Source organism: Triticum urartu, chromosome 5 (genome assembly GCF_003073215.2).
Source record: "Triticum urartu cultivar G1812 chromosome 5, Tu2.1, whole genome shotgun sequence".
In the NCBI taxonomy this organism is placed as follows: domain Eukaryota; kingdom Viridiplantae; phylum Streptophyta; class Magnoliopsida; order Poales; family Poaceae; genus Triticum; species Triticum urartu.
The window spans coordinates 10793701-10819250 of NC_053026.1; the positions used below are offsets into that span (position 1 = coordinate 10793701).

General features: G+C 44.2%; 3 protein-coding genes across 6 annotated transcripts; all 3 read left to right on the forward strand.

Moving 5' to 3' along the window:
* The first annotated feature begins 207 nt into the window (after positions 1–207).
* LOC125506913 lies at positions 208–2962 on the forward strand. The gene is made up of 2 exons (XM_048671615.1): positions 208–525; positions 2549–2962. The coding sequence occupies exon 2, from the start codon at positions 2560–2562 to the stop codon at positions 2728–2730; it is 171 nt and encodes a 56-aa protein (XP_048527572.1). The 5' UTR covers positions 208–525; positions 2549–2559; the 3' UTR covers positions 2731–2962.
* A 1601-nt stretch (positions 2963–4563) lies between these two features.
* Positions 4564–7937, forward strand: LOC125506914. 4 transcript variants are annotated; one of them, XM_048671618.1, is made up of 4 exons: positions 4564–4712; positions 6626–6729; positions 6902–7095; positions 7370–7937. In XM_048671618.1, the coding sequence occupies exons 2-4, from the start codon at positions 6640–6642 to the stop codon at positions 7650–7652; spliced, it is 567 nt and encodes a 188-aa protein (XP_048527575.1). In that variant the 5' UTR covers positions 4564–4712; positions 6626–6639; the 3' UTR covers positions 7653–7937. The 4 variants fall into 4 exon arrangements, with proteins under 4 accessions (XP_048527575.1, XP_048527577.1, XP_048527576.1 ...); XM_048671620.1 differs by having other exon boundaries at positions 4579–4712; positions 6629–6729; XM_048671619.1 differs by lacking the exon at positions 4564–4712 and adding an exon at positions 5634–5800 and having other exon boundaries at positions 6629–6729.
* A 6183-nt stretch (positions 7938–14120) lies between these two features.
* Positions 14121–18402, forward strand: LOC125506915. Its single transcript, XM_048671621.1, has 4 exons — positions 14121–14290; positions 17029–17132; positions 17307–17500; positions 17814–18402. Exons 2-4 carry the CDS (start codon positions 17043–17045, stop codon positions 18010–18012), a joined length of 483 nt encoding a protein of 160 aa, XP_048527578.1. The 5' UTR covers positions 14121–14290; positions 17029–17042; the 3' UTR covers positions 18013–18402.
* The last annotated feature ends 7148 nt before the right edge of the window (positions 18403–25550 follow it).

Below are 25550 nucleotides of genomic sequence, written 5' to 3' on the forward strand. Positions count from 1 at the left end.
CCAGTTCCGCACGCTCTGTGCGAAGAGGCGTCTATTTGCCGCAGAATGCGGTAATTAGGTGCTCCCAATAGTTTGGAAAATTTGGGCTCCACCCAAATGTACATTCTCTTCGTGTCTGGGCCGCGGGCCGGCTGCAGCCACGAGGTTGACCCAATTCGGATCTTTGCCCCTTTTCCAAGAAGAAGGTTCCCGTGATAAAAAAAAAACTACTTACGACAAGAAAAAAATGTCCCCTCCCGATTCCCTCTTCTACCGGTGACCCTAGCCGCCGCTCCCCGCTCCCCGCCGCGCCAATCCCCGACTCCCTGCCGACCCGTGCGCGCCCCTGGGCCCTCCGCGGCGCCGCCCACCTCGTCGCACTCCCGCCGCCGTCACCCCTCGCCCTCGGCTCCCTCGGACCCCCGTTGCGCCTGGCCGTCGTGCTGACCTGCCGCTGCTGACTCCGACGCCGGCGGCCGACTGCCCGATCTCCTCCACCTGCAGCTGCTAATCGACATCGATCCGTGCTCCTTCATCTGCAACCCGGTAAGGAACAAGATCAATGTCTTATGTCCAGTCTAATGTCATGATATTTCTTATTAATGCATTTGAGCTGCCAGTTAAACCAACTGCAAGTTCTAGCAGGTGCTGTACTTTGTTATCCATGATTGGTTTTAGGTGCATCATTCTGTAATCCAGTCTGGAGGGATTGTTATTGATCAGTGTGGCCAAACTGTTTTCTCATGTACTAGTACTTAGCTAGCCAGAGAAGAAAAACAAAATCTAATGTTTCAGATAAACATCACTTGATTTGCTTTGGGTATAACTCTTTTTGTATACAATCGAAATTCTTGTAAACAGTACGTTTTGCACTGTTAAGTTTATGTGGCTTCTTATCATTCTCTAAATCGGTCTTCAAAGCAGGCTTTGCATTGCTTTATGTACGGTGGTTAAGCTCCAGAACAGATCTATCCCCAAATGTCACGGCACCCAAGTCTGAACCCCTTGCCCTCTTACCACTCACAACTATCCCCTCCGTTACCTAGCTCGTGACAACTTAGTATCAGAGCCAGGTTTTGATCCTGGGAATTATGGTTTTGGATATAGTTTGCATTCGGAGGAAACTATGTACCTATGGTCGTGAGGATGGTTGGGAGGACGTGCGGGGAGATAACAGATTGGTAAAAGGCGTTGCCATTATTTGGTACAATTTTATTTTTCTTTCAAATACATGTAGCTTTATTTACAATTGCTGACTGGGAATCTCTAGTTAATGTTTTATGCCGGGCTCGATATCTGTATTATCTTGTGTCATTCCTCAAAAGGAAAAATTATGTTGTGTCAGACTGTATTTTCTTTGGCACTTGATCGGGTCAAAACTGCTGGTGCAGCATTGCAGGGATGCTCTAGAGGTCAGAGTGTTATATCGTATCTTCACCTCTTATCCTATTTTCCTTTTGAGGTGAATTAACCATCAATAAAAATAGTTATTAATTTCCACAGTTCTTTTCTTTATGGAGTAGTCAGGGAAGGGAATTTTGTAGGACATTTTAGGAGCTGACACCAGTATTTTTAGTGTGTATACATGCAGTTAGTCTAATTTAATAGATTTTGTAGTCAATAGTGTCATACATGATGAAGACAATAGAGTTTCCCTCTGAAAAAAACATTTGGTTTTCTAAATTTTGGTTGAACAAAATTGTTGGGCTCACAAGTCAGTGAGCATTGTTAGTGGCATTTTAAACCTTGACTATAGTTTGAAATGTATTTTCCCATGATTGTTACACTTTCCCCAGAATGATGTAGGTGCTCTAAGCTTGAGAAATGAGTATGCATGGTTTCATGAGCTTTTGTCAGATTTCATTTCTTTGAATAATTGGTTGTTTAATTTTCAAATGAAATTGTTGGCTGATTGGATCATGAATTCGGTTTTGGTGACCTTGCAAGATGAAGGTTACTGGCAGATCTGATAGATTATTTCATTACATTCGCCCAATCCTATATTTGGAATCTGATTGGGGTCAGTAATATCAGAGGTGGTGCTGACCAAAAACCAGGGATGGAGGGGTAGCTTAGTAGAGGACAGGGCCTGTGGTAACAAGTGGTCATGGTTGCTACTGTAGTATGGTATTCTTGGAAGGTGACATATTAGAGAATTTGATGGTTTCAGGGAAGTGTTAGGACAGGGAGATTTTCTCATTGCTTGGTATAACCTCTCCTGTCACGTGTCTTCTATTCTTCTTGTGGGAGAGTCCTACGGGACTACAATCTATATGAAGCAACTGAGCGGCAACATTCTGATTCTGTTTATAATGACCAAACATATGAGGGCGGAATCTAAAGACATGAACCACCATTACACAATGGCAGTAAACGTAGCTTCTGTACTTTCTTTCCTGGAAGTACTTCAATACTAAATATGTGTCATTTAGCTTTATGTTTGGATATAGTAGTGTGTTTCTGCCACATGACAGTAATCATTTGTACTCCAGGTTTTTGTCTTACCATGTTTTTTTACATCCTGTGTTGAAATGCATGTACATAACCCCCCTTATATCATTGGCTCCAGGTTTTCTTGCAATGGTTTTCGGTGGCGGCTTCAAATTTTTAGTGGGAGTGGGATGTGGTGTCTATGTAGCTCAGAACTACAACGTTCCAAATGTCAAGAAGCTATTCAACACGTATGTTTTCCTGGCAAAGCACGTTGAGGAAACATACCGTAAGCCGCCGCCGAAGAAAGACGATGACTGATTATCACGCCCATGGCGAAAAGAAGTATACTCTGACTTGACAGAAACATGATCTTCGTGAATATTGAAGTAGTTATTATGATATTTGCAAGTGCTGAGAACACAAGCTGTGAAGTTTGTCATGGCAAGGCTTGTGGATCTTTATATGATAAAACCTTAGTGTTTTTTGACGTCCCATCCAAATAGTATGGCACTGGTTGAAATTTCATAATAAATGGGTGTCTGGCGTCTTACCAAGAGTGCCCCGATTTGCTATCTCTTTACTGGCCATTACATAGTTTTTCTCCTAGTTCATGGTTTCAGCAAAAATTCTTACCGGGTGCAGCTCTTTGCGGTTGCGCGGTGTCCGACTCGCCTGTTTCGAGGTGCACCGGCTTGTGCGGGCTGACAATGACGACGGTGCTTTGAGTAGGGGTGGAAAGTGGTAGCACATAATCCGAAATATCTGACATTTGTATCCGAAAAAATGCCTATCCGTGTCTGAAATATCCGCATCCGAACCGAAATGGAAAATGGAAATTATCCGTATCCGAATTTAGTAAACAAATAAAAAATAAAATATGGTGGAGTAGGACATTTTGACACAAATATGGATATGGAAGTGGATATATCCGTATCTGGATAAGATTATGCGAGGTAATTTTTAAAATTCTTGCCCCAATATTCCAATTATCCAACATAAAAGCCAAATAAGTGATCAAATTTTACTATTTGTATGATTAAACTTAGAAATTATTATTCATTACAATAGTGTTTATTCATAAACCTATTTATCATTGATTTATTGTATGTCACAAGTTTATTATATCATGTCATATAGCTGTTGACTAATTTAGTTAAGCAATATGTTGATATTATACGTATCCGTTCCGAATCAAGATAACATCTGATATAACATCTGATATGTATCCGTATTCGATTAACACCCGAGCCGCATCCGTATCCGATAACATCCATATTTGGATTCGTATTCGTTTTGAAAATATATGAAAATGAAAGTGGTAAAAGCACTATCCGATCTGCATCCGATCCGTTTCTACCCCCAGAGCCCCCGTCGTTAATTTCTACTATTATCTCCGTTTACATATGTATCAAGAATTAAAAAAAAAATCTGTATTTAGATAAATTTAAGACAAGTAATTTGGAACGGAGAAAGGATCGACGGCGCTTGGGCCCATTGGGAATGGTTTTGAATCTCATGTTGCTGTCAAAGCAAAAAAGAGAGTACATGCCTGTTTTAGTACTCCTTTCACTCTACAATGTAGTGCCTATAGATTTTTGTGGAAGTCAAACTTTGCCAATTTTGACCAAGTGTATAGAGAAAATAATCTACATCTATAATACCAAACATGTACAATCTGAAAATATAACTCAAGATGTATTCAATGATGTGCATTTGATATTCTAGCGGTGCCTACTTTTTTTTATAAATATGGTCAAAGTTTGTAACGTTTGACTTTTGCAAAAATGTATAGGCACTATATTATATTATGGAACGGAGGGAGCACTACTTTTTACCAGCCTCCAAATATCTCATGCTGTCGGCCAGACACGTACACGTACTACTCCTGTGTCTCTCCGGAGGTCGGCTGAGAGCGAGACGACAGACAGAAACATGGAGCCAAGACAAGAGAGGCACCTGCCAACCTCTGAATGATTAAAGCTGTATGCCGACCTCTGGATACGCATCGTGCATCGCATGCAATCCTTGAACTTTCTACTTCCAGTGGAAGCGGTCGGTCGGCTACGTGTCCGCTCATCCTGATTCTTTCTCTCCGAGAACGTATGTGAGTCACGAAATCGAGATAACTTTTTTGTGTCGGCCAGGGATATATATACATAGTGGATGGCCTCGGGAGACAAATAGAACTTGGAATCCATTCGCTCGCGGACCCCTTCCCTTCCCCCACAGCCTATCCAAAGACCGTACTGCTCGGGTGAGGTTTCCGTCCCGAGCGACCCTTTTCTCTGCGCTTCGTACAGGTAAGGATTCCTCTGCTCCTCCATCTACCTACTCTCCCCTTTCTCTGCTAGAGCTAGTTTATTGCCCCCGGAGACTGGTTTCAGCTCATCAGTTACTGGCGAGCTCGAGCTCGGGGGTTTTCTTTGCTTATTACGGTGCTTGCTTCCCCATCGTATGTGACGGGACTAGGAGCCACTTCCGGGAGGGGAGGATATCATACAAAAACCAACATTTGGAAACCGATGAAAACCAGACGAAAACTATACTTTGAGATTTTTAAAAATCTCAAAAAAGATAAAATAAGATGTTAACAGGGTGATGTTCTATTGCCCTGCAAAATTTTCAAACTCAAACACATTACGTGATGTGAGCTATGAAAAAGGCAAAATTAGCATTGAATAGTGCCAAACAGAATTAGCGTTGTCACTATTCAATTCAATGCTGAATTTGTCTTCTCCATGGCTCGCGTCCCGTAATATGTTTTCCGATGGAGTTTCACATGAGAATAGAACGTCGTCCTCTTAACATCCCATATTTTTTTTAGATTTTCTGGAACTTTTAAGTATGGTTTTCAGGAAGTTTTCTTTGAATGTTGATTTTCCTATGATATTGTCTACTTCCGTGGCACAATAGAACTGTGGCTTGTGTTGTGTGGGTCGGCGAGAGCGAGCATGCCCGTAATTTCTATTTTTCGTACTCTCCTATGAGTAACTTGGCCTCTGCCCCTTTTTGTGGAAAATAAAGTGAATCTCGTGTTTCGGTCGACATCAACTTTTTGGTGTGGCGTGGTCTGTCTGGCACATGAGCGCATGTCGACCGCGCGCGTCGACGTTGATGGCTGAACCGACGGTCCCTACACGCGTGCTTGTCTCCGGTTGTGGGCTCACACCAGTGCCAAAATCTGTCTGTGTGGTTGTATGGATCCTGCATCACATGCATGCAGTAGTACAGTACTACTTCACGCAAATCTGTCACGGACGAGGCAGGCCCTCTCACTCTTCTCCTATCCATTTCTCCTCTCGCTCTGCCTCCTCCAACTAATCTCCCTCGCCATTGCCACGCTTCGTTGGTTCCTCTTCCCTTCTCTCCCGGCGCGCGCGTGCTCACGGTAACTCTCGGCCGTGTTTACCCGTCCTCTGATTTTGCTGGTGTGTAGGCTTCAACGGTCGCTTGCTTGATTTGGGCCGGTTACCGTCGATCGACTTGGAGCTATAACGTGTTTTTTTTTAAAAGGGGTTTTACCCCAGCCTCTACATCAGAAAGATGCATACGGCTCAATGGAGCTATAACGTGTAGATTCCTCTGCTCCTCCTCTGTTTCTGCTAGTCTAGTTTTTAGGGGATTTCTGCTAGCTTAGTGCCCCGGGAGATTGGTTTCAGTTCGGTTTATCCCCGCCTTGTGTTAGTTCGCGGTGCCTCTATCTTGATGATTATTTGCTGATTTAAGTGTGGTATTTTCGGAACCACGACCCGCTCGTTTTCGCCATTCTCTTTTTTTTTCCGGTCAACAAAGGGGCTGCACAGCCCCCATTTTCATTATGAAAAATGGAGTCACGATACAAGCACATCAAGTACCCATTGAGATCATACATCCCTGTATAGGCCGGCAACAAAGACACCGCTGCATACAACTCGCAGTTTCCGCCATGCTTGGAGGGGCGGGAATTCTTGACACCGCTCCACTCGTAGTCATGTGAATCCTCGACAGATTCTTGGTTACATGCAACTTAATCACATATATTTTAGGAAGGTTAATTAATTAAATTATATATAGCTTACAAGAAATGGAACAATGTGGGTGACAATCCTCATGCAAGAGGTAGCCCATCCTCGTATAACCTTATTCAAGCTAACGTCGCATTCCTGCACTTGTTCATCTCTGTCTATCTATATGCGTGCGACAATGCACTATCTAACCCATCTGTTCCGATTAGTAGTGAGATCGTTGATGGGGAAGAAAGGTCTGGTGGTGGTGACCAGCATCCTCGCCGTGCTGACGGTCGTGTTTGGAGTCATCAGCGCGGTTCTCTTGGCGCTGGTATGCACGACGCTAGATATTATGTCTTTCTCATTGTAACATGCTAGATGCTATCTCTTTCTCACTCTAACCTTCTGCCAAGATTTCAATATAAGAAACTTCGGCCAAGCATAATCCAGTTGATAATAATATTGTTGATTCTTCTTAACGCGGTGCGCATTCATTCATGCAGAAACATCATCAAGATGACCATGGCGAGTTCTCTACGTACCGGCGATCGCCGGCGATGCCATGCGGTGTGGTGGCAGCCATCTTGGCGTCGATGACGCAGATTCTTGCCAGCGTGGCCATCTGCTGCTGTGGGGCGTGGCGGATGACTAAGGGGGCCAAGCGCATCGCCGCGGTGGTCTTCTTCATCACCTCATGGTACATAAATAATTTGGTTATTCACAACCCGATATCCTGCCTGCTTTCTGTCGCTAATCAAGGAAAATATGGTCATTAAAATTAATGCTAGTCTATGTGGTGTGGTGCGCTAAGTGGTGGTGTGTCCTGAGAACTTTATAATTCATTGTTCTTTTATCATTTCTTTTAGAATTTGAAAACTGAACTTTAATACAGAATTTATATCTACTTGGTGGCTTGTTCATTTAAGTTGTATAATTTATACGGTCTCTACGCCATGCATATGTACTTGCAGGGTCCTCGCGATCATAGCAGTGCTACTATTTCTGGCAGGCGCCATGTTAGGATTTGAAGGCTCTGCAAAGAAAACTGTTGGCAATGCTAGGATTGTCGGAGGTGTCGCAATTTTTGTGATCGCGACGTTTTTGTTTCTTGTAGTCGCCGCCCTTGATGTTGCCTCATACCGCCTAGTTCGGAAGAAGGGCCACTACCAAGCATATGTTGGCAGTAATCCTCCTTTTGTGCCATCTAAAGATGCTCCCTACGGTTCTGCTCCTCCACCGCCAAATCAAGTCTAAGGTTAGCTCTGCCACCATAGCATGGTTGTCTTTCCCTGCCAAAGGAGGAACACGATGTATGAACTGCGGTAGGTGAAAGGCGTAGGCTACGACCCATGCTACCATCTTGCGTGTTTTGTGTGTTTGTTACGGCTCCACTCAAGTCATGAGAAAGAATTCAAAAGTTTATCTGCATTGCTTGAAACATATGTGCTTGTGAAGCTTTTTTATATGTTACGAAAGCCATTATAGGTGGCTGCCATCTGGACTATCGAAATCATTTATGGGAATAAATGTCGTCACTCATGTGCGTCTCTTACCACCATTGGGTCTGTTCTCACTGGAGGAGAAGGGTGGTTTGTGTGTTCGTGTTTTTTCTTAATGTATCTGATTATAAAACGGAATATCTATTGAACCGAGTGTCCATATTGCGGACCATTTACACTGTTGCGTCCCTATTGTTAAAATCTTCAAAACTAGATCCATTTTTATAGGTTTCAATGAGCTTTTTCAAGCGTAACTTGTACCCCATCGAGAACTAACTTGTACCCTCTGAAACAACATATGTGTACGTGGTACCGTTGTTTGGTGTAGCCCCGTCCAGCATAAGATTGGCAGATTGACATGCACTTGAAAAAGGGACTTAGTTTATTTTAGAATTCCACAATGAGATGCTCAATTTTCTAGCAATTATACTACTCCGATCGAAATAAAAAGGAAACCTGAAACCATTTTTAGAAATTAAAGTAAGCATGCTATTCTAAATCGAAGTAAAGTCAAACTTTCTAGTGTATTATATTATGGCTTGCTCTCCCAGTGTGCCCTTCCTGACGGCACCGTCTTGAAGTACTCGGTTCTCCGCACACACAGTTTTATTCCTTCGTGATGACTCGTTCACAATTGAGGGCTCTGGACACTTCAAGTGGTGCCTTAGGTTTCTATGTGTAGATTGCTTCGAGTGGTATGGGGTTATGTAGACCCTGTGTGTATTGTGGTGTCAAGTTGTATGGGTTGAACTGGATGTCGATTGGTGCTTTATCGATAAAGCGGGTGCGAGCCTTTTGGTCATTTCCATTACTCTCATTCTTTGTTATAAATACTCCTCCTTTAGTTTCTAAATATAAATCCATTTAGAGATTTTAATATGAACTACATACGGACCTATATAGACATATTTAAAGTGTAGATTCATTCATTTTGTTTCATATGTACCTTAGAAAATAAAAATCTGTGCATGGATGGCAATAACGAGTGCATTAGCTACCAATTTATGCAAAAACTCCAGACATATTCCCACTGGGGATACATGTCCTATATGCGACACGGAGGCAAAAACTACATATCACGCCCTAGTTAGATGCGATCTTGCACGCGTATTGTGGGAGGTTATACGGCCAGTTTGGCTATTGCCACAAAATACCCAACTACGTAATTAATACTGGCAAGGAGTGTGCAGACAGTTAGGATGCAACTCTCAATATTCATTGGTGCATATGCACATGTATAAATAGTACAAGGGGTAGCCGTATCCTCAACTATAAACAAGGAGAAAGGCTTATGGTACAACCCCCCCCCCCCCCCCCCCAGTCGAAGCGGCATCATTGCTAACGCAAAGACTGGACCGAGACTCCGCAAAAGACGTCGTAAGCAAGCCCTTGGTCATGATATCTGCAAATTGTTGGGATGTGAGTACGTGTACAACACGTATATGGCCAAGAGCCACTTGTTCCCTAACAAAATGAATTTCAAGCTCAATGTGCTTGTTACGGCGATGATGGACCGGGTTGGCGGAGAGTTAGACGGCACAGACGTTATCGCAGTACACCATCGTGGCCTTGCCGACAGGGCACGAGAGCTCAAGAAGAAGTTGGCGAAGCTAGGAGCACTCGACAACAACATTAGCCACTGCACGATACTCAGGTTCAGCACTGGAATGGGAGACCGTGAGCTGCCGCTTAGATGACCACGAAATAAGTGATGGACCAAGGAAGACACAATATCCAGAAGTGAAACGTCGTGTATCGGGGCAGCCGGCCCAGTCAGTGTCGGAGTAAGCAGTGATGTCGGTAGCGGTGGAGGCGTGTAACATGATGCCGAGATCCATGGTCCCACGGATATACTGAAGAATATGCTTCACCGAAGTCCAGTGAGCGTCGCGTGGAACATGCATATGAAGACACACCTGTTGAAAAACATATTGCAGCGCCGGTCGTGTAATTAAGTGTAAGGTACTGAAGAGCACCAACAATAGACATCCAGAGCAGGGGAGACATCAGCGGCAGAGAGCTTGTGGCTGCGGGTTTGCAATTAAGCATCCCAACATGGTCAAGGAGCTCATGAGCATGCTTCCACTGATGAAGAAAGAAGCCATCCGAACGACACACCACCTTGACCCCAAGGAAGTAGAGGAGCAAGTCGAAGAAGACCAGTCATGCATGCTGCCAGGATGATGTCGTCAACATAGAGCAGCAGATAAGCTGTGTCAGTGCCCTAGTGATAGACAAACATCAAAGCATTGGAGCATGTAGAGCGGAAGCCGATTCAGTGAGGAAACGTTGCCATGCGCTGGTACCAGGCACGTGGAGCCTGCTTGAGCCCATATAAGGAGCACGAAAGCAGGCACAAATGATCCAGGTGTGCCGTATCAACGAACCCCATGGGCTGCCGACAGAAATCCTACTCCTCGAGATGACCATGAAGAAATGCATTGGAGACGTCCATCTGGTGCACTGGCTAGGCGCGAGACACCGCAAGCTGAACAGTGCGGATCGTCCCTGGTTTGACAACCGGGGCGAAAGTGTTGGTGAAGTCAATGTCTGCACGCTGTCGGAAGTCACGAACCACCCGACACGCCTTATAGCGATCAATTGTACCATCTAGTCAGAGCTTGTGCTTCAAGACCCACTTCCCGGTAACGACGTTAGTGTGTTGGGGTCGTGTGACAAGCTGCCAAGTCTGATTTCTCTCCAATGCATCAAACTCCTACATGGCAGCGAACCAAAGAGGGTTCCGAAGTGTCGCCCAGGCAGAGGCCGGCAAGGGCAAAGGCACAAAAGTGGACGCCATGCAGACACACTCATCTGAAGCATACCACGAGCTCGGACAGAAGACCCCTGCGCGTGCGTAGGTGAGAGGACCCGTGTAACTAGCCGCGGGTGGTTGTGACACCGAGTCAAGACCCGCGGGAGCAGCCACAAGTAGCGGTAACGCCATAGCAGGGGGAGACGGACCCGAGGGGGCGTCATCCGAAGAAGCAAACAACGAGGCCTACCTGACTGACGGTGTCCTGGATTAGGAGGTCCCCACCAAGGTGACCCACAATCCTTGGGCTGAGCAATCCTTGGGCCGAGCCTATGTCTCCACCTATCTCAGGGAGGACTCCAGAGGCCTCGAACCCAGTCGTGATCAAGATGGACACTGCCGAAGACTTGGCGTACACTACAAGAATAGTTCCATATATCGGCATGTTTATTGGGAAACCGACCATGTGTAAACCTAAATACCCCTAATGCCTATATAAACTAGAGGGTTTAGTCCGTAGAAGATAGAATCACAATTACTAGCCTTAGGGTTTAGAACACAATATACGATCTCGAGGTAGATCAACCAGTACTCGATACTCCATTATCTATATAATCAAGCAGAACATAGGGCTTTACCTCTTCGAGAGGATCCGAACCTGGGTAAACACTGTCTCCCTTGTCCTCTGTTCACCAGCGTTCCCAGATCCACAACTCGGGACCCCCTACCCGAAATCTTCCTGTTTTAGTACCGACATTGGCGGCCCATACAGTTCGAGCTGTGTGGTCAGAAAGCATCGATGGCTCGTCTCCAAATCAACAACAACATCGGCTGCGGTGACATCTTCGTCCCCGACCAGTCTTTCACGTTTGACATCATCGTGCTTTATGTCGACTCGAACGACCACCTCGGCCGCATCGAAAGCTTCGCCCCGAATCAAGTCATTACGTGGATCTTCGGATAGCAGTCTTGATGGGGGTACTAACGGTATCCTGGACTATGGGGTCCCCAACGAGGTGACCCACGATCCTTGGTAGACACCCCTAAGAAGGATGGGGAGGAGAAACCAGATCCAAGAGTGTCGGTAGAGGCAAGGCAATCCAAAACAACAAGATAGATGCCACTGATAATGCGCTACGCAAGAACTTGCTGAGGACTAGGGTAATGACGGTCACGCCACACCGGATCAAGTCAATGACCCCACAGGGATATCCGACGAGAAGAATCTCGAAGACCTCGAGAATGGGGAGGATAACAATTACCTACCTTCCCCAATCCGAGGACGATATCAGTCTCGAACCCGAGGATTTCATCATCCCCGAGGACCATACGAGCAAGAATGATTTTTGTGGTGGCTCCTTGCCACCGCTCGAAGTAGGAAAAAGAAACAGCAATAAATCCAAACTGATCAGAATATGCTCAATGATAAGTGGGTCGAGGTCCTCGCAGCCGAGTAAGACTTTGAGTTACGGCGCGAGGACAAAGTCAAACCTACCCATGTCGGCGCTTACTTCCCGCCTTCAACGACGAAGTCGCCAACAATGTGCTACCAAAGCAAGCACGACTGGGTTGAGGAGCCTGATCGTCCTCCTCGCAGACGAGATAGGCCCACTAGAGGGAATCAAAATCCCCCCACAGATCGCCGTCCAGGGAAATAACAAATACTACTAGCCGAGCATTACGATTTGCGAAGAAATTTGAATGCAAATCCCGTCCCAACAAGGTCCATTTACGGATCAAGTGGACACGCTCCAGTTGGACAGGCCGGCTATAAAGCATGGCTCGATATGAATGCAAGGGCTCGGAAGAAAACACGTGCTCGGACGACATTCGACCTCCGGCATGACATCGCTCGTTTTCGAGGGCCAATACATCTGATATGTTTTACAAATGAGGTCATGGTGCATAAGTTTCTGGAGGGGTTTAAACCCGTTAATATTGAATCTACGATGTAACCACTGACCCGGTCATTTGGATCAAAGATTTACTTCTCCACATCCACATGGCTCAAGTAAATACCTACCGCTCAAGCTCAAATGGCCGGCAAGGCACTGGCTTAACTGCGTGCACGAGAACTGGAAGCTGGAAGGAGCTAGAAGAGGCCTTCAGGACAAACTTTCAGGGCACATACGTTCGTCCCCCGGATGCCGACGACCTCAGCCGTATCATCCAGCAGCCTGGCGAGCCAGCCAGGAAGTTCTGGAATAGGTTCATAACTAAAAAGAATCAGATAGTCGACTGCCCGGATGCAGAAGCTATCCCGACTTTCCGTCATAGTATCTGTGACGAGTGGTTAGCGCGGCAGCTGGTGATTGAACTTTATGCATACTTTATAGAGTATATTCTATTGCCCAGTTCCTCATATCATACCCATCTAGCACTTATTCATGTCTCTAATGCATAGTTTCGATATTTACTTTGTTTTACCAAGTTCGTTGCACACTTTTTTTTTATTTTTATTTGGTTTTTATTAGTTTTTCTTTGATTTGTGGTCTTTGTAGGTGTGTTGACGTGTTTATGGACTTGGGACATCGAAAAGATCGAGCTAGGGATCAAACTGGAGAAGTTCCAGGCACCAAATCAAGGCCCTTCGAAGAGTTTGATGATTTGACATTTATCAAAGTGTCCAAAAGGATGAGGCTGGCCACAGTGGGAGTAAGGCTGGTCACAATAGGGAGGAACTTAGGAGTAATATCATACACTCGAATACAACTTTGCTTATGTGGTACATATTTAATGAAGAGAGAGGTGCTTGTGGTAACTAGCTAAGTTACCGGAACATCACATACTCCAAGAAACAATGAGTCTATAACCTAATAAATACATCGTTGCATGACACTACATAGATGTTCCTACCCACTATGGAGGTAGTAACATAGTCTAGGAAAGTGTATAAGTTACTAGCTTATGTTTTTGCCCATTGTGACCAGCCTAACATCACTAGTAACATCACACTTTTCAAGATAATTTTGCTTATGTGGCACATATTTAATGATGAGAGAGGTGATGGTGGTAACTTAGCTAGTTAGTGTAACATCACACATATCAAGACAATATGAGTCTACAGGCTAATAAATGAACCATAACATGACAACACATATGTTACTACTCACTGTGGAGGTAGTAATATAGCCTAATAAAATGTGATGTTACTAGTCTAAGTTACTTCCATTGTGACTAGTCTGATCGAAGGCCACAAACGCATCGGGCTTTTCATCCGACGAGCTCAAAAACATAAAAATCGGAGTTCATATAAAAAAATTGCGACCAACCATACAATGTGTACCTCATGCATCGTGCACCTCATGCAATCCTTGAACTTTCTACTTGCTAGTGGAAGCGGTCGACAGGCCGCACGTACGTACGTACGTACGTGTCCGCTTCTGATTCTTTGGCTCCGAAAACGTATGGGAGTCACGAAATGGAGATAAGTTGCTATCCACTTATTTTTGTGTCGGCCGGGGGTATATAGTGGATGGACTCCGGAGGCCAATAGAACTTGGAATCCATTCGCTCGCGGACCCTGCTCCCCCCACAACCAATTCAAGACCGTACTGCTCCGGTGAGGTTTCCGTCCCAATCTCCGGCGAGTTTTGGTTCCTCCGCCCTTGGCCATTATATTGCTGCGCTTCGTCCAGGTAAGGATTCCTCTGTTCATCCATCGACTCCTCTTTTTCTGCTAGTTTAGTTCTCCCGACGGGATTAGGAGCCACTTTCTGGCTGGGAAAATATCATACAGAAACCATCATTCAGTGAAAACCGATGAAAACCATGCAAAAATGATGTTTTGAAGTTTTGGAAAAATCTAAAAAAATATAAAAGGATAATGTTCTGTTGCCATGTAAAATTTTAAATTCAAACACATTACGTGATGTGAGCTATGAAAAAGACAAAATTAGCATTGAATAATGCCAAACAGTAATGTCACTATTCACGGCCCCAATTTCTCTTTTCCATGGCTCGCATCCCGTAATATGGCTTTACTTAGGCTAGCCACAGTGGGAGTAACTTAGGTAGTAACTTAACACATCCCATGATAATTTTGCTTATGTGGCAAGTATTTAATGAGGAAAAATGTGTTTGTGGTAACATAATATGTTACTGTAACATAGCGTTTCCTGAAGCAAAATGAGTCAATGAGCTAATAAATGAAACCATCTATGACACTACTACTTAGTTATTTTGCACTATGGAGGTAGTAACTTAGACTAGTGTCATATGCATGACACTAGTATAAGTTACTCCCCACTATGACCAGCCTTAGAACTTTACATGACAATAGAACATCATCCTCTTACCAGCCCATATTTTTTTCAAAAATTTTCAAATGCATTTTTTTTTTTGAAAATTTGCTATAAATGATGGTTTCCGTATCATGTTCTTCACTTCCCAGCTACCCTCGAACTGTGGTTTGTATTGCGTGGGTTGGCGAGAGCGACGACGCTTTGAGCACGTACGTAATTTCTATTTTTTGTACTCTCCTATGAGTGTCCAACTCGGCTTCTGCCCTTTAATTTGAGGGAAATAAGTGAATCTCGTGTTTCCGTCGACATCAACTTTTGGTGTGCTGTGGCACATCAAGGCATGTCGACCGCGCGGGTCGACGTTGATGGGTGAACCGGACGGACGGTCCCTACACGCGTGCAGTGCATCATCACGTCCGTACTCACAAATGTGCTTGTCTCCGGTGGTCGGCTCAGAGTGCGAAGCCAGCCAAAATCTGTCATGTGGTACTTTTGTACGCATCTTCATGTGGTGGTATGGACCCTGCATGACATACACTACTTCATGAAAATCTGTCACGGACAAGTAAGGCCCTCTCACTCCTCTCATATCCGTCACCCCTCTCGCTCTGGCTCCCTGCACCCAAAACGTTTGGTTTCCGTTCAAATCCCCGGCGAGTTTGCTTCCTCCAACGCTTCATTGGTCGAGATGGGCTGTCCGCCTCTTCCCTTTTCTCCCCGTGTGCTCGTGTTTCCGGGCATTTAGGCCGTGTTTTTCCTTCCTCTGATTTTGCTGGACGCTTCATTGTGTAGGGTTCGGCGGTCACTTTCTTGATTTCGGCCGGTTCCCGTCGACTTGGAGCTATAACGTAAAGATTCCTCTGCTCCTCCTCTCGTTCAGCTAATCCTTCCGTTCCGAGTTACTTACCACAGAAAGACTCACTCCGTCCTGAATTACTTGTCGCATAAATATATAGAATGTGACAACTAATTCGGAGCGGAGGGAGTAGCTTAGTACCCGGGGAGATTGGTTTCAGTCCTATTTATACCCAAAATGTGTTAGTTCGTGATGCCTCTATCTTGATCACTATTTGCTGATTTAAGTGTGGTTTTTTGCGAGCTGCAACCTCACTTGTCTCCGCCATGCTTTTTTCCTTTATCGAAGGGGCTACACAGCTCCATTTTCATTACGACAATGGAGTCACAATACAAGCACATCAAGTACCCATTGCGACCATACTTCCCTAGATACTTAACCACATCTACAGGATGGGATGTGAGTGACTACATAATCCAAACTACCACATGAAGCAACCAAACACAACAATCATCTTGACACAATGTTATCCTATCAAAATCAACAGAGTCGGACAGCAGGGCCAAATCCATGCCAACGTTTGGAGACTTCTCCCACCACAGGGCAGAGTCTTTTAGAAATCTCACTAAGCAAGCCTTGTAGTCTTCTTTTCTGCAGCACGACCCATGATTACAGCAAACACAGAACAAACGTCACATTAGGCTGGTCGTAATGGGAGTATTATAGGTAGTATCATCCATGTCAACTAAACAATTTTGATGCGGTGGTATAGAATTAAATGAAGAAAAAGAGCTCGAGTATCATATCATAATACCATATCATATTAAATGATGTATTACTTTGTGTCATGCATGACAATAAATATAGTCCTATATGATACCAACATATGATACTATGCATTACGGATGTAGTATCATACACTAGTATCATATGCATGATACTAGTATATGATACTCCCCGTTACAACCAGCCTTAGTAGGATCAGTAGGCAATACACTAATCCTTGTTTTCTGACCAATAAAAACAGAAGCACGGTCTTTGCCCATAAAGGCCGGCAACAAAGACACCACTACACAGAACTCAGAGTTTTCACCATGCTTGGTGGGGTGGGAATTCTTGACACCGCTCCACTCGGAGTCGCGTGAATCCTCGACAGATTTTTGGCTACATGCAACTGAATCACATATATCTTAGGAAGTTTAATTAATTAAATTACACATTTACCGACTTTATACTTTTTTTTGTTTTTGCGAATACTTGCATTCATGCACTTGTTCATCTCTGTCTATCTATATGCGTGTGGCAATGCACTATTTAACTCATCTGCTCCGATTAGTAGTGAGATCATCGATGGGGAAGAAAGGTATCATGGTGGTGACCAGCATCCTCGCTGTGATGACGATCGTGTTTGGAGTCATCAGCGCGATTCTCTTGGCGCTGGTATGCACACATCGCATGCTAGATATTATGTCTTTGTCATTGTAACCTGCCAGATGCTATCTCTTTCTCACTCTAACCTACGGCCAAGATTTCAAAATAAAAAACTTTGGCCAAGCATAATCTAGTTGATAATAATATTGTTGATCCTTCTTAAAGGTGTGTTCATTCATGCAGAAACATCATCAAGATGACCGTGGTGAGTTCTCTACGTACCGTCGATCGCCGGCGATGACATGTGGCGTGGTAGCGGCCGTGTTGGCGTCAATGACGCAAATTCTTGCCAGCGTGGCCATCTGCTGCTGTGGGGCGTGGAGGAGAACTAAGGGGGCCAAGCGCATCGCCGCGGTGGTCTTCTTCATCATCTCATGGTATATAAATAATTTGGTTATTCAGAACTCGATATCCGGCTACTTTTTGTCGCTAATCAAGGAAAATATCGTCAAGCTTCAAAAAAAAAGGAAAATATCGTCATTAAATTTAATGCTACAATTAATACTAGTCTAATGGCATGGTGCGCTAAGTGGTGGCGTGGTCCGAGAGCTTTAGCATTCATTGTTCTTTTACCATTTCTCTTAGAATTTGAAAACTGCACTTTAATACAGAATCTATATCTACTTGGTAGCTTGTTCATTTAACTTGTATAATTAATATGGTCTCTACGCCATGCGTCTATACTTTCAGGGTCCTTGCGGTCATAGCAGTGCTACTATTTCTGGCAGGCGCCATGTTAGGGTTTGAAGGCTCTGCAAAGAAAACTGTTGGGAATGCTAGGATTGTCGGAGGTGTCGGAATTTTCGTGATCGCGACGTTTTTGTTTCTTGTAGTTGCTGCCCTTGAGGTTGCCTCATACCGCCTAGTTCGGAAGAAGGACCACTACTAAGCATAGTTGGCAATAATCCTCCTCTGCTGCCAAGAACATCTAAAGACGGTCGCAACGCTATTGCTCTTGCACTGGCAAATCAAGTCTAAGGTTAGCTCTGCCACCATGGCATGGTTGTCTTTGCCTTCCAAATGAGGAGCGCTCTGTATGGACCGTGGTAGGTGGAAGGCCTATGCTTTGACCCATGCTACCATTTTGCGTGTTTTGTGTGTTTGTTACGGTTTCATTCAAATCATAAGAATTTGAAAGTTTATCTGCATTGCTTGAAACATATGTGCTTGTGAAGCTTTTTTTGTATGTTATGAAAGCCATTATAGGTGGTTGCCATCTGGACTATCAAAATCATTAATGGGAATAAATGTCGCTACTCAGGTGCGTCTCTTATCGCCATCAGAGTTTAGTTGGTTTCTTCTCACAGGAGGAGAAGTGTGGTTTGTGTGTTCTTCATGTATCCGATTTTAAAATGGAATATCTGCTGAACCGAGTGTGGACCATTTACACCATTACATGCCTCGCGTTAAAATCTTCAAAACTAGATCCATTTTTATAGGCTTCAGTGAACTTCTTCAAGCGCAACTAGTACTCCCGTCCAGAACTAACTTGTGCTCCTCGAAACAACATATGTGTACTTCACATGGTTGTTTAGTGTACTCCTGTGCAGCGCAAGAATGGCAGATTGACATGTACTTAAGAAGGGTCTTAGTTTATTTTAGAATTCCACAATGAAATACTCATTTTCTAGCAATTATACTACTCCAAACCAAAATAAAAAATAAACCTCAAATTATTTTTAGAAATAAAAGTAAGCATGCTATTCTAAATCGAAGTAAAATAAAATTTTCTATTGTAGTATATTATGGCTTGTCCTCCCAACGTGGCAATGTGCTCCAGACATGAAGCACACTATGTTGCACATGTAACATATATCTGGCCATATATCAGGCCGGGCTGGGCCAACCTGATGTCTGTAGGACAGGCCCGAGTTCGGCCCGGCTCAACAAATTCTTTCTACGCCCAAGCCCAGGCCCAAGTTAAAGCCAGAAAGCCTGAAGCCTAGCCCGACGACCCGATGTAAGGAAAAACAGCATAAAAACAACAGGAAAATCTGTCCAGCAAAAAGCAGAAGGAAAAGAACAACATTAAGGCACAAGTTTTGACAGTAAACACTAGCAAATAGTGGTACTAAACTACAACAAAACAGCAGCAGTTTTAACAGCAAAACATCACTAGTTTTGACAGTAAAACAACAGAAAAACGTCTCTAGTTTTGACAGCACAACAACAGCAAAACATCACTAGTTTTGACAGCAAAACAACATGAAAACATCACTAGTTTCAACAACACAATAACAGCAAAACATCACTAGTGTTGGCAGCAAAACAACACTAGACAGCAGGACAACACAGTTTTATAGCAAAACAATAGCAGTCTAGCATCTAAATGTTCCAGTTTCGACAACAACATCTAAATGTTCCACTTTCGACAATAGCATCTAAAATTCTCACTAGTAGAAAACAGGGCTTTGGTTCAGGCCTGGCCAGCCCATTAGTCCTGGTTCAGTCACGAACCGGGACTCATGAGGCATACGTCCCAGTTCATGCGCCCAGGGGGCCGGTCGGGCCTCGTGGGGCATTGGTCCCGGTTGTCTGGACCCTTTTATCCCGGTTCTAGCCACGAACCGGAACCAATGAGGTGGCTATATATACCCCCTCGCCCGTGAGCAGACCACTCCACTGCTCTGTTTTTTTGGCCAGCGGGGGAAGGGCTTTGTGCTGCTCTAGCTTGTTGGGTTTCGTAGTAATTTCAAAAAATTTCCTACGCACACGCAAGATCATGTGATGCATAGCAACGAGATGGGAGAGTGTTGTCTACGTACCCACGCAGACCGACTGCGGAAGCGTTGACGCAACGTAGAGGAAGTAGTCGTACGTCTTCACGATCCAACCGATCAAGCACCGAAACTACGGCACCTCCAAGTTCGAGCACACGTTCAGCTCGATGACGATCCCCGGACTCCGATCCAGCAAAGTGTCGGGGAAGAGTTCCGTCAGCACGACGGCGTGGTGACGATCTTGATGCACTACAGCAGCAGGGCTTCGCCTAAACTCCGCTACAGTATTATCGAGGAATATGGTGGCTGGGGGCACCGCACACGGCTAAGGAATAGATCACGTGGATCAACTTGTGTGTTCTAGGGTGCCTCTACCTCAGTATATAAAGGACCAAAGGGGGGGAAGGCTGGCCGGCCACAAGGGGGCGCCAGGAGAGTCCTACTCCCTCTGGGAGTAGGATTCCCCCCCCATCCTAGTTGGAATAGGATTCGCGGAGGGGGAAAAGAGAGAGAGGGGGCCGGCCCCTCTCCTAGTCCTAATAGGACTAGGGGAAGGGGGAGGCGCAGCCCATGTAGGGCTGCCTCTTCTCTTTTCCACTAAGGCCCATCATGGCCCATTTAGCTCCCGGGGGGTTCCGGTAACCTTCCCGGTACTCCGGTAAAATCCCGATTTCACCCGGAACACTTCCGATATCCAAACATAGGCTTCCAATATATCAATCTTTATAGTCTCGACCATTTCGAGACTCCTCGTCATGTCCGTGATCACATCCGGGACTCCGAACACCTTCGGTACATCAAAATGCATAAACTCATAATATAACTGTCATCGTAACCTTAAGCGTGCGGACCCTACGGGTTCGAGAACAATGTAGACATGACCGAGACACGTCTCCGGTCAATAACCAATAGCGGGACCTGGATGCCCATATTGGCTCCTACATATTCTACGAAGATCTTTATCGGTCAGACCGCATAACAACATACGTTGTTCCCTTTGTCATCGGTATGTTACTTGCCCGAGATTCGATCGTCGGTATCCAATACCTAGTTCAATCTCGTTACCGGCAAGTCTCTTTACTCGTTCTGTAATACATCATCTCCAACTAACTCATTAGTTGCAATGCTTGCAAGGCTTATGTGATGTGCTTTACCGAGAGGGCCCAGAGATACCTCTCCGACAATCGGAGTGACAAAACCTAATCTCGAAATACGCCAACCCAACATGTACCTTTGGAGACACCTGTAGTACTCCTTTATAATCACCCAGTTACGTTGTGACGTTTGGTAGTACCCAAAGTGTTCCTCCGGTAAACGGGAGTTGCATAATCTCATAGTTATGGAACATGTATAAGTCATGAAGAAAGCAATAGCAACATACTAAACGATCGGGTGCTAAGCTAATGGAATTGGGTCTTGTCCATCACATCATTCTCCTAATGATGTGATCCCGTTATCAATGACATCCAATGTCCATGGTCAGGAAACCGTAACCATCTATTGATCAACGAGCTAGTCAACTAGAGGCTTACTAGGGACATGGTGTTGTCTATGTATCCACACATGTATCTGAGTTTCCTATCAATACAATTCTAGCATGGATAATAAACGATTATCATGAACAAGGAAATAAATAATAACTTTATTATTGCCTCTAGGGCATATTTCCTTCAGTCTCCCACTTGCACTAGAGTCAATAATCTAGATTACACCGTAATGATTCTTACACCCATGGAGTCTTGGTGCTGATCATGTTTTGCTCGTGGAAGAGGCTTAGTCAATGGGTCTGCAACATTCAGATCCGTATGTATCTTGCAAATTTCTATGTCTCCCACCTGGACTAGATCCCGGATGGAATTGAAGCGTCTCTTGATGTGCTTGGTTCTCTTGTGAAATCTGGATTCCTTTGCCAAGGCAATTGCACCAGTATTGTCACAAAAGATTTTCATTGGACCCGATGCACTAGGTATGACACCTAGATCGGATATGAACTCCTTCATCCAGACTCCTTCGTTTGCTGCTTCCGAAGCAGCTATGTACTCCGCTTCACATGTAGATCCTGCTACGACGCTTTGTTTAGAACTGCACCAACTGACAGCTCCACCGTTTAATGTAAACACGTATCCGGTTTGCGATTTAGAATCGTCCGGATCAGTGTCAAAGCTTGCATCAACGTAACCTTTTACGACGAGCTCTTTGTCACCTCCATATACGAGAAGCATATCCTTAGTCCTTTTCAGGTATTTCAGGATGTTCTTGACCGCTGTCCAGTGATCCACTCCTGGATTACTTTGGTACCTCCCTGCTAGACTTATAGCAAGGCACACATCAGGTCTGGTACACAGCATTGCATACATGATAGATCCTATTGCTGATGCATAGGGAACATCTTTCATATTCTCTCTATCTTTTGCAGTGGTCGGGCATTGAGTCTTACTCAATTTCACACCTTGTAACACAGGCAAGAATCCTTTCTTTGCTTGATCCATTTTGAACTTCTTCAAAATTTTGTCAAGGTATGTTGTTTGTGAAAGTCCAATGAAGCGTCTTGATCTATCTCTATAGATCTTAATGCCTAATATGTAAGCAGCTTCACCGAGGTCTTTCATTGAAAAACTCTTATTCAAGTATCCCTTTATGCTATCCAGAAATTCTATATCATTTCCAATTAACAATATGTCATCCACATATAATATCAGAAATGCTACAGAGCTCCCACTCACTTTCTTGTAAATACAGGCTTCTCCAAAAGTCTGTATAAAACCAAATGCTTTGATCACACTACCAAAACATTTATTCCAACTCCGAGAGGCTTGCACCAGTCCATAAATGGATCGCTGGAGCTTGCACACTTTGTTAGCTCCCTTTGGATCGACAAAATCTTCTGGTTGCATCATATACAACTCTTCTTCCAGAAATCCATTCAGGAATGCAGTTTTGACATCCATCTGCCAAATTTCATAATCATAAAATGCGGCAATTGCTAACATGATTCAGACAGACTTAAGCATCGCTACTGGTGAGAAGGTCCCATCGTAGTCAATCCCTTGAACTTGCCGAAAACCTTTCGCGACAAGTCGAGCTTTGTAGACAGTAACATTACCGTCAGCGTCAGTCTTCTTCTTGAATATCCATTTATTCTCAATTGCTTGCCGATCATCGGGCAAGTCAACCAAAGTCCACACTTTGTTCTCATACATGGATCCCATCTCAGATTTCATGGCTTCAAGCCATTTTGCGGAATCTGGGCTCACCATCGCTTCTTCATAGTTCGTAGGTTCATCATGATCTAGTAGCATGACTTCCAGAACAGGATTACCGTACCACTCTGGCGCGGATCTCACTCTGGTTGATCTACGAGGTTCAGTAGTATCTTGATCTGAAGTTTCATGATCATTATCATTAGCTTCCTCACTAACTGGTGTAGGTGTCACCGAAACAGTTTTCTGTGATGTACTACTTTCCAATAAGGGAGCAGGTAGAGTTACCTCGTCAAGTTCTACTTTCCTCCCACTCACTTCTTTCGAGAGAAACTCCTTCTCTAGAAAGTTTCCGAATTTAGCAACAAAAGTCTTGCCTTCGGATCTGTGAGAGAAGGTGTATCTAATAGTTTCCTTTGGATATCCTATGAAGACACATTTCTCCGATTTGGGTTCGAGCTTATCAGGTTATAGCTTTTTCACATAAGCATCGCAGCCCCAAACTTTTAGAAACGACAACTTTGGTTTCTTGCCAAACCACAGTTCATAAGGCGTCGTCTCAACGGATTTTGATGGTGCCCTATTTAACGTGAATGCGGCCGTCTCTAGAGCGTATCCCCAAAACGATAGCGGTAAATCAGTAAGAGACATCATAGATCGCACCATATCTAGTAAAGTACGATTACGACGTTCGGACACACCATTACGCTGAGGTGTTCCGGGTGACGTGAGTTGCGAAACTATTCCAAAAAAATTCAAATGTACACCAAACTCATAACTCAAATATTCTCCTCCACGATCAGATCGTAGAAACTTTATTTTCTTGTTACGATGATTTTCAACTTCACTCTGAAATTCCTTGAACTTTTCAAATGTTTCAGACTTATGTTTCATTAAGTAGATATACCCATATCTGCTTAAATCATCTGTGAAGGTGAGAAAATAACGATATCCTCCACGAGCTTCAATATTCATCGGACCACATACATCTGTATGTATGATTTCCAACAAATCTGTTGCTCTCTCCATAGTACCGGAGAACGGTGTTTTGGTCATCTTGCCCTTGAGGCACGGTTCGCAAGTACCAAGTGATTCATAATCAAGTGGTTCCAAAAGTCCATCAGAATGGAGTTTCTTCATGCGCTTTACACCGATATGACCTAAACGGCAGTGCCACAAATAAGTTGCACTTTCATTATCAACTCTGCATCTTTTGGCTTCAACATTATGAATATGTGTGTTACTACTATCGAGATTCAACAAGAATAGACCACTCTTCAAGGGTGCATGACCATAAAAGATATTACTCATATAAATAGAACAACCATTATTCTCTGATTTAAATGAATAACCGTCTCGCATCAAACAAGATCCAGATATAATGTTCATGCTTAACGCTGGCACCAAATAACAATTATTTAGGTCTAATACTAATCCCGAAGGTAGATGTAGAGGTAGCGTGCCGACTGCGATCACATCGACTTTGGAACCGTTTCCCATGCGCATCGTCACCTCGTCCTTAACCAATCTTCGCTTGATCCGTAGTCCCTGTTTCGAGTTGCAAATATTAGCAACAGAACCAGTGTCAAATACCCAGGTGCTACTGCGAGCATTAGTAAGGTACACATCAATAACATGTATATCACATATACCTTTGTTCACCTTGCCATCCTTTTTATCCGCCAAATACTTGGGGCAGTTCCGCTTCCAGTGACCAGTCTGCTTGCAATAGAAGCACTCAGTTTTAGGCTTAGGTCCAGGTTTGGGTTTCTTCTCTTGAGTAGCAACTTGCTTGCCGTTCTTTTTGAAGTTCCCCTTCTTCCTCCCTTTGCCCTTTTTCTTGAAACTAGTGGTCTTGTTGACCATCAACACTTGATGCTCCTTCTTGATTTCTACCTCCGCAGCTTTCAGCATCGCGAAGAGCTCGGGAATAGTCTTGATCATCCCTTGCATATTATAGTTCATCACGAAGCTCTTGTAGCTTGGTGGCAGTGATTGAAGAATTCTGTCAATGACGCAATCAGCTGGAAGATTAATTCCCAATTGAATCAAGTAATTATTATACCCAGACATTTTGAGTATATGCTCACTGACAGAACTGTTCTCCTCCATATTGCAGCTATAGAACTTATTGGAGACTTCATATCTCTCAATCCGGGCATTTGCTTGAAATATTAACTTCAACTCCTGGAACATCTCATATGCTCCATGACGTTCAAAACGTCGTTGAAGTCCCGATTCTAAGCCGTAAAGCATGGCACACTGAACTATCGAGTAGTCATCAGCTTTGCTCTGCCAGACGTTCATAACATCCGGCGTTGCTCCTGCAGCAGGCCTGGCACCCAGCGGTGCTTCCAGGACGTAATTCTTCTGTGCAGCAATGAGGATAATCCTCAAGTTACGGACCCAGTCCGTGTAATTGCTACCATCATCTTTCAACTTTGCTTTCTCAAGGAACGCATTAAAATTCAACGGAACAACAGCACGAGCCATCTATCTACAATCAA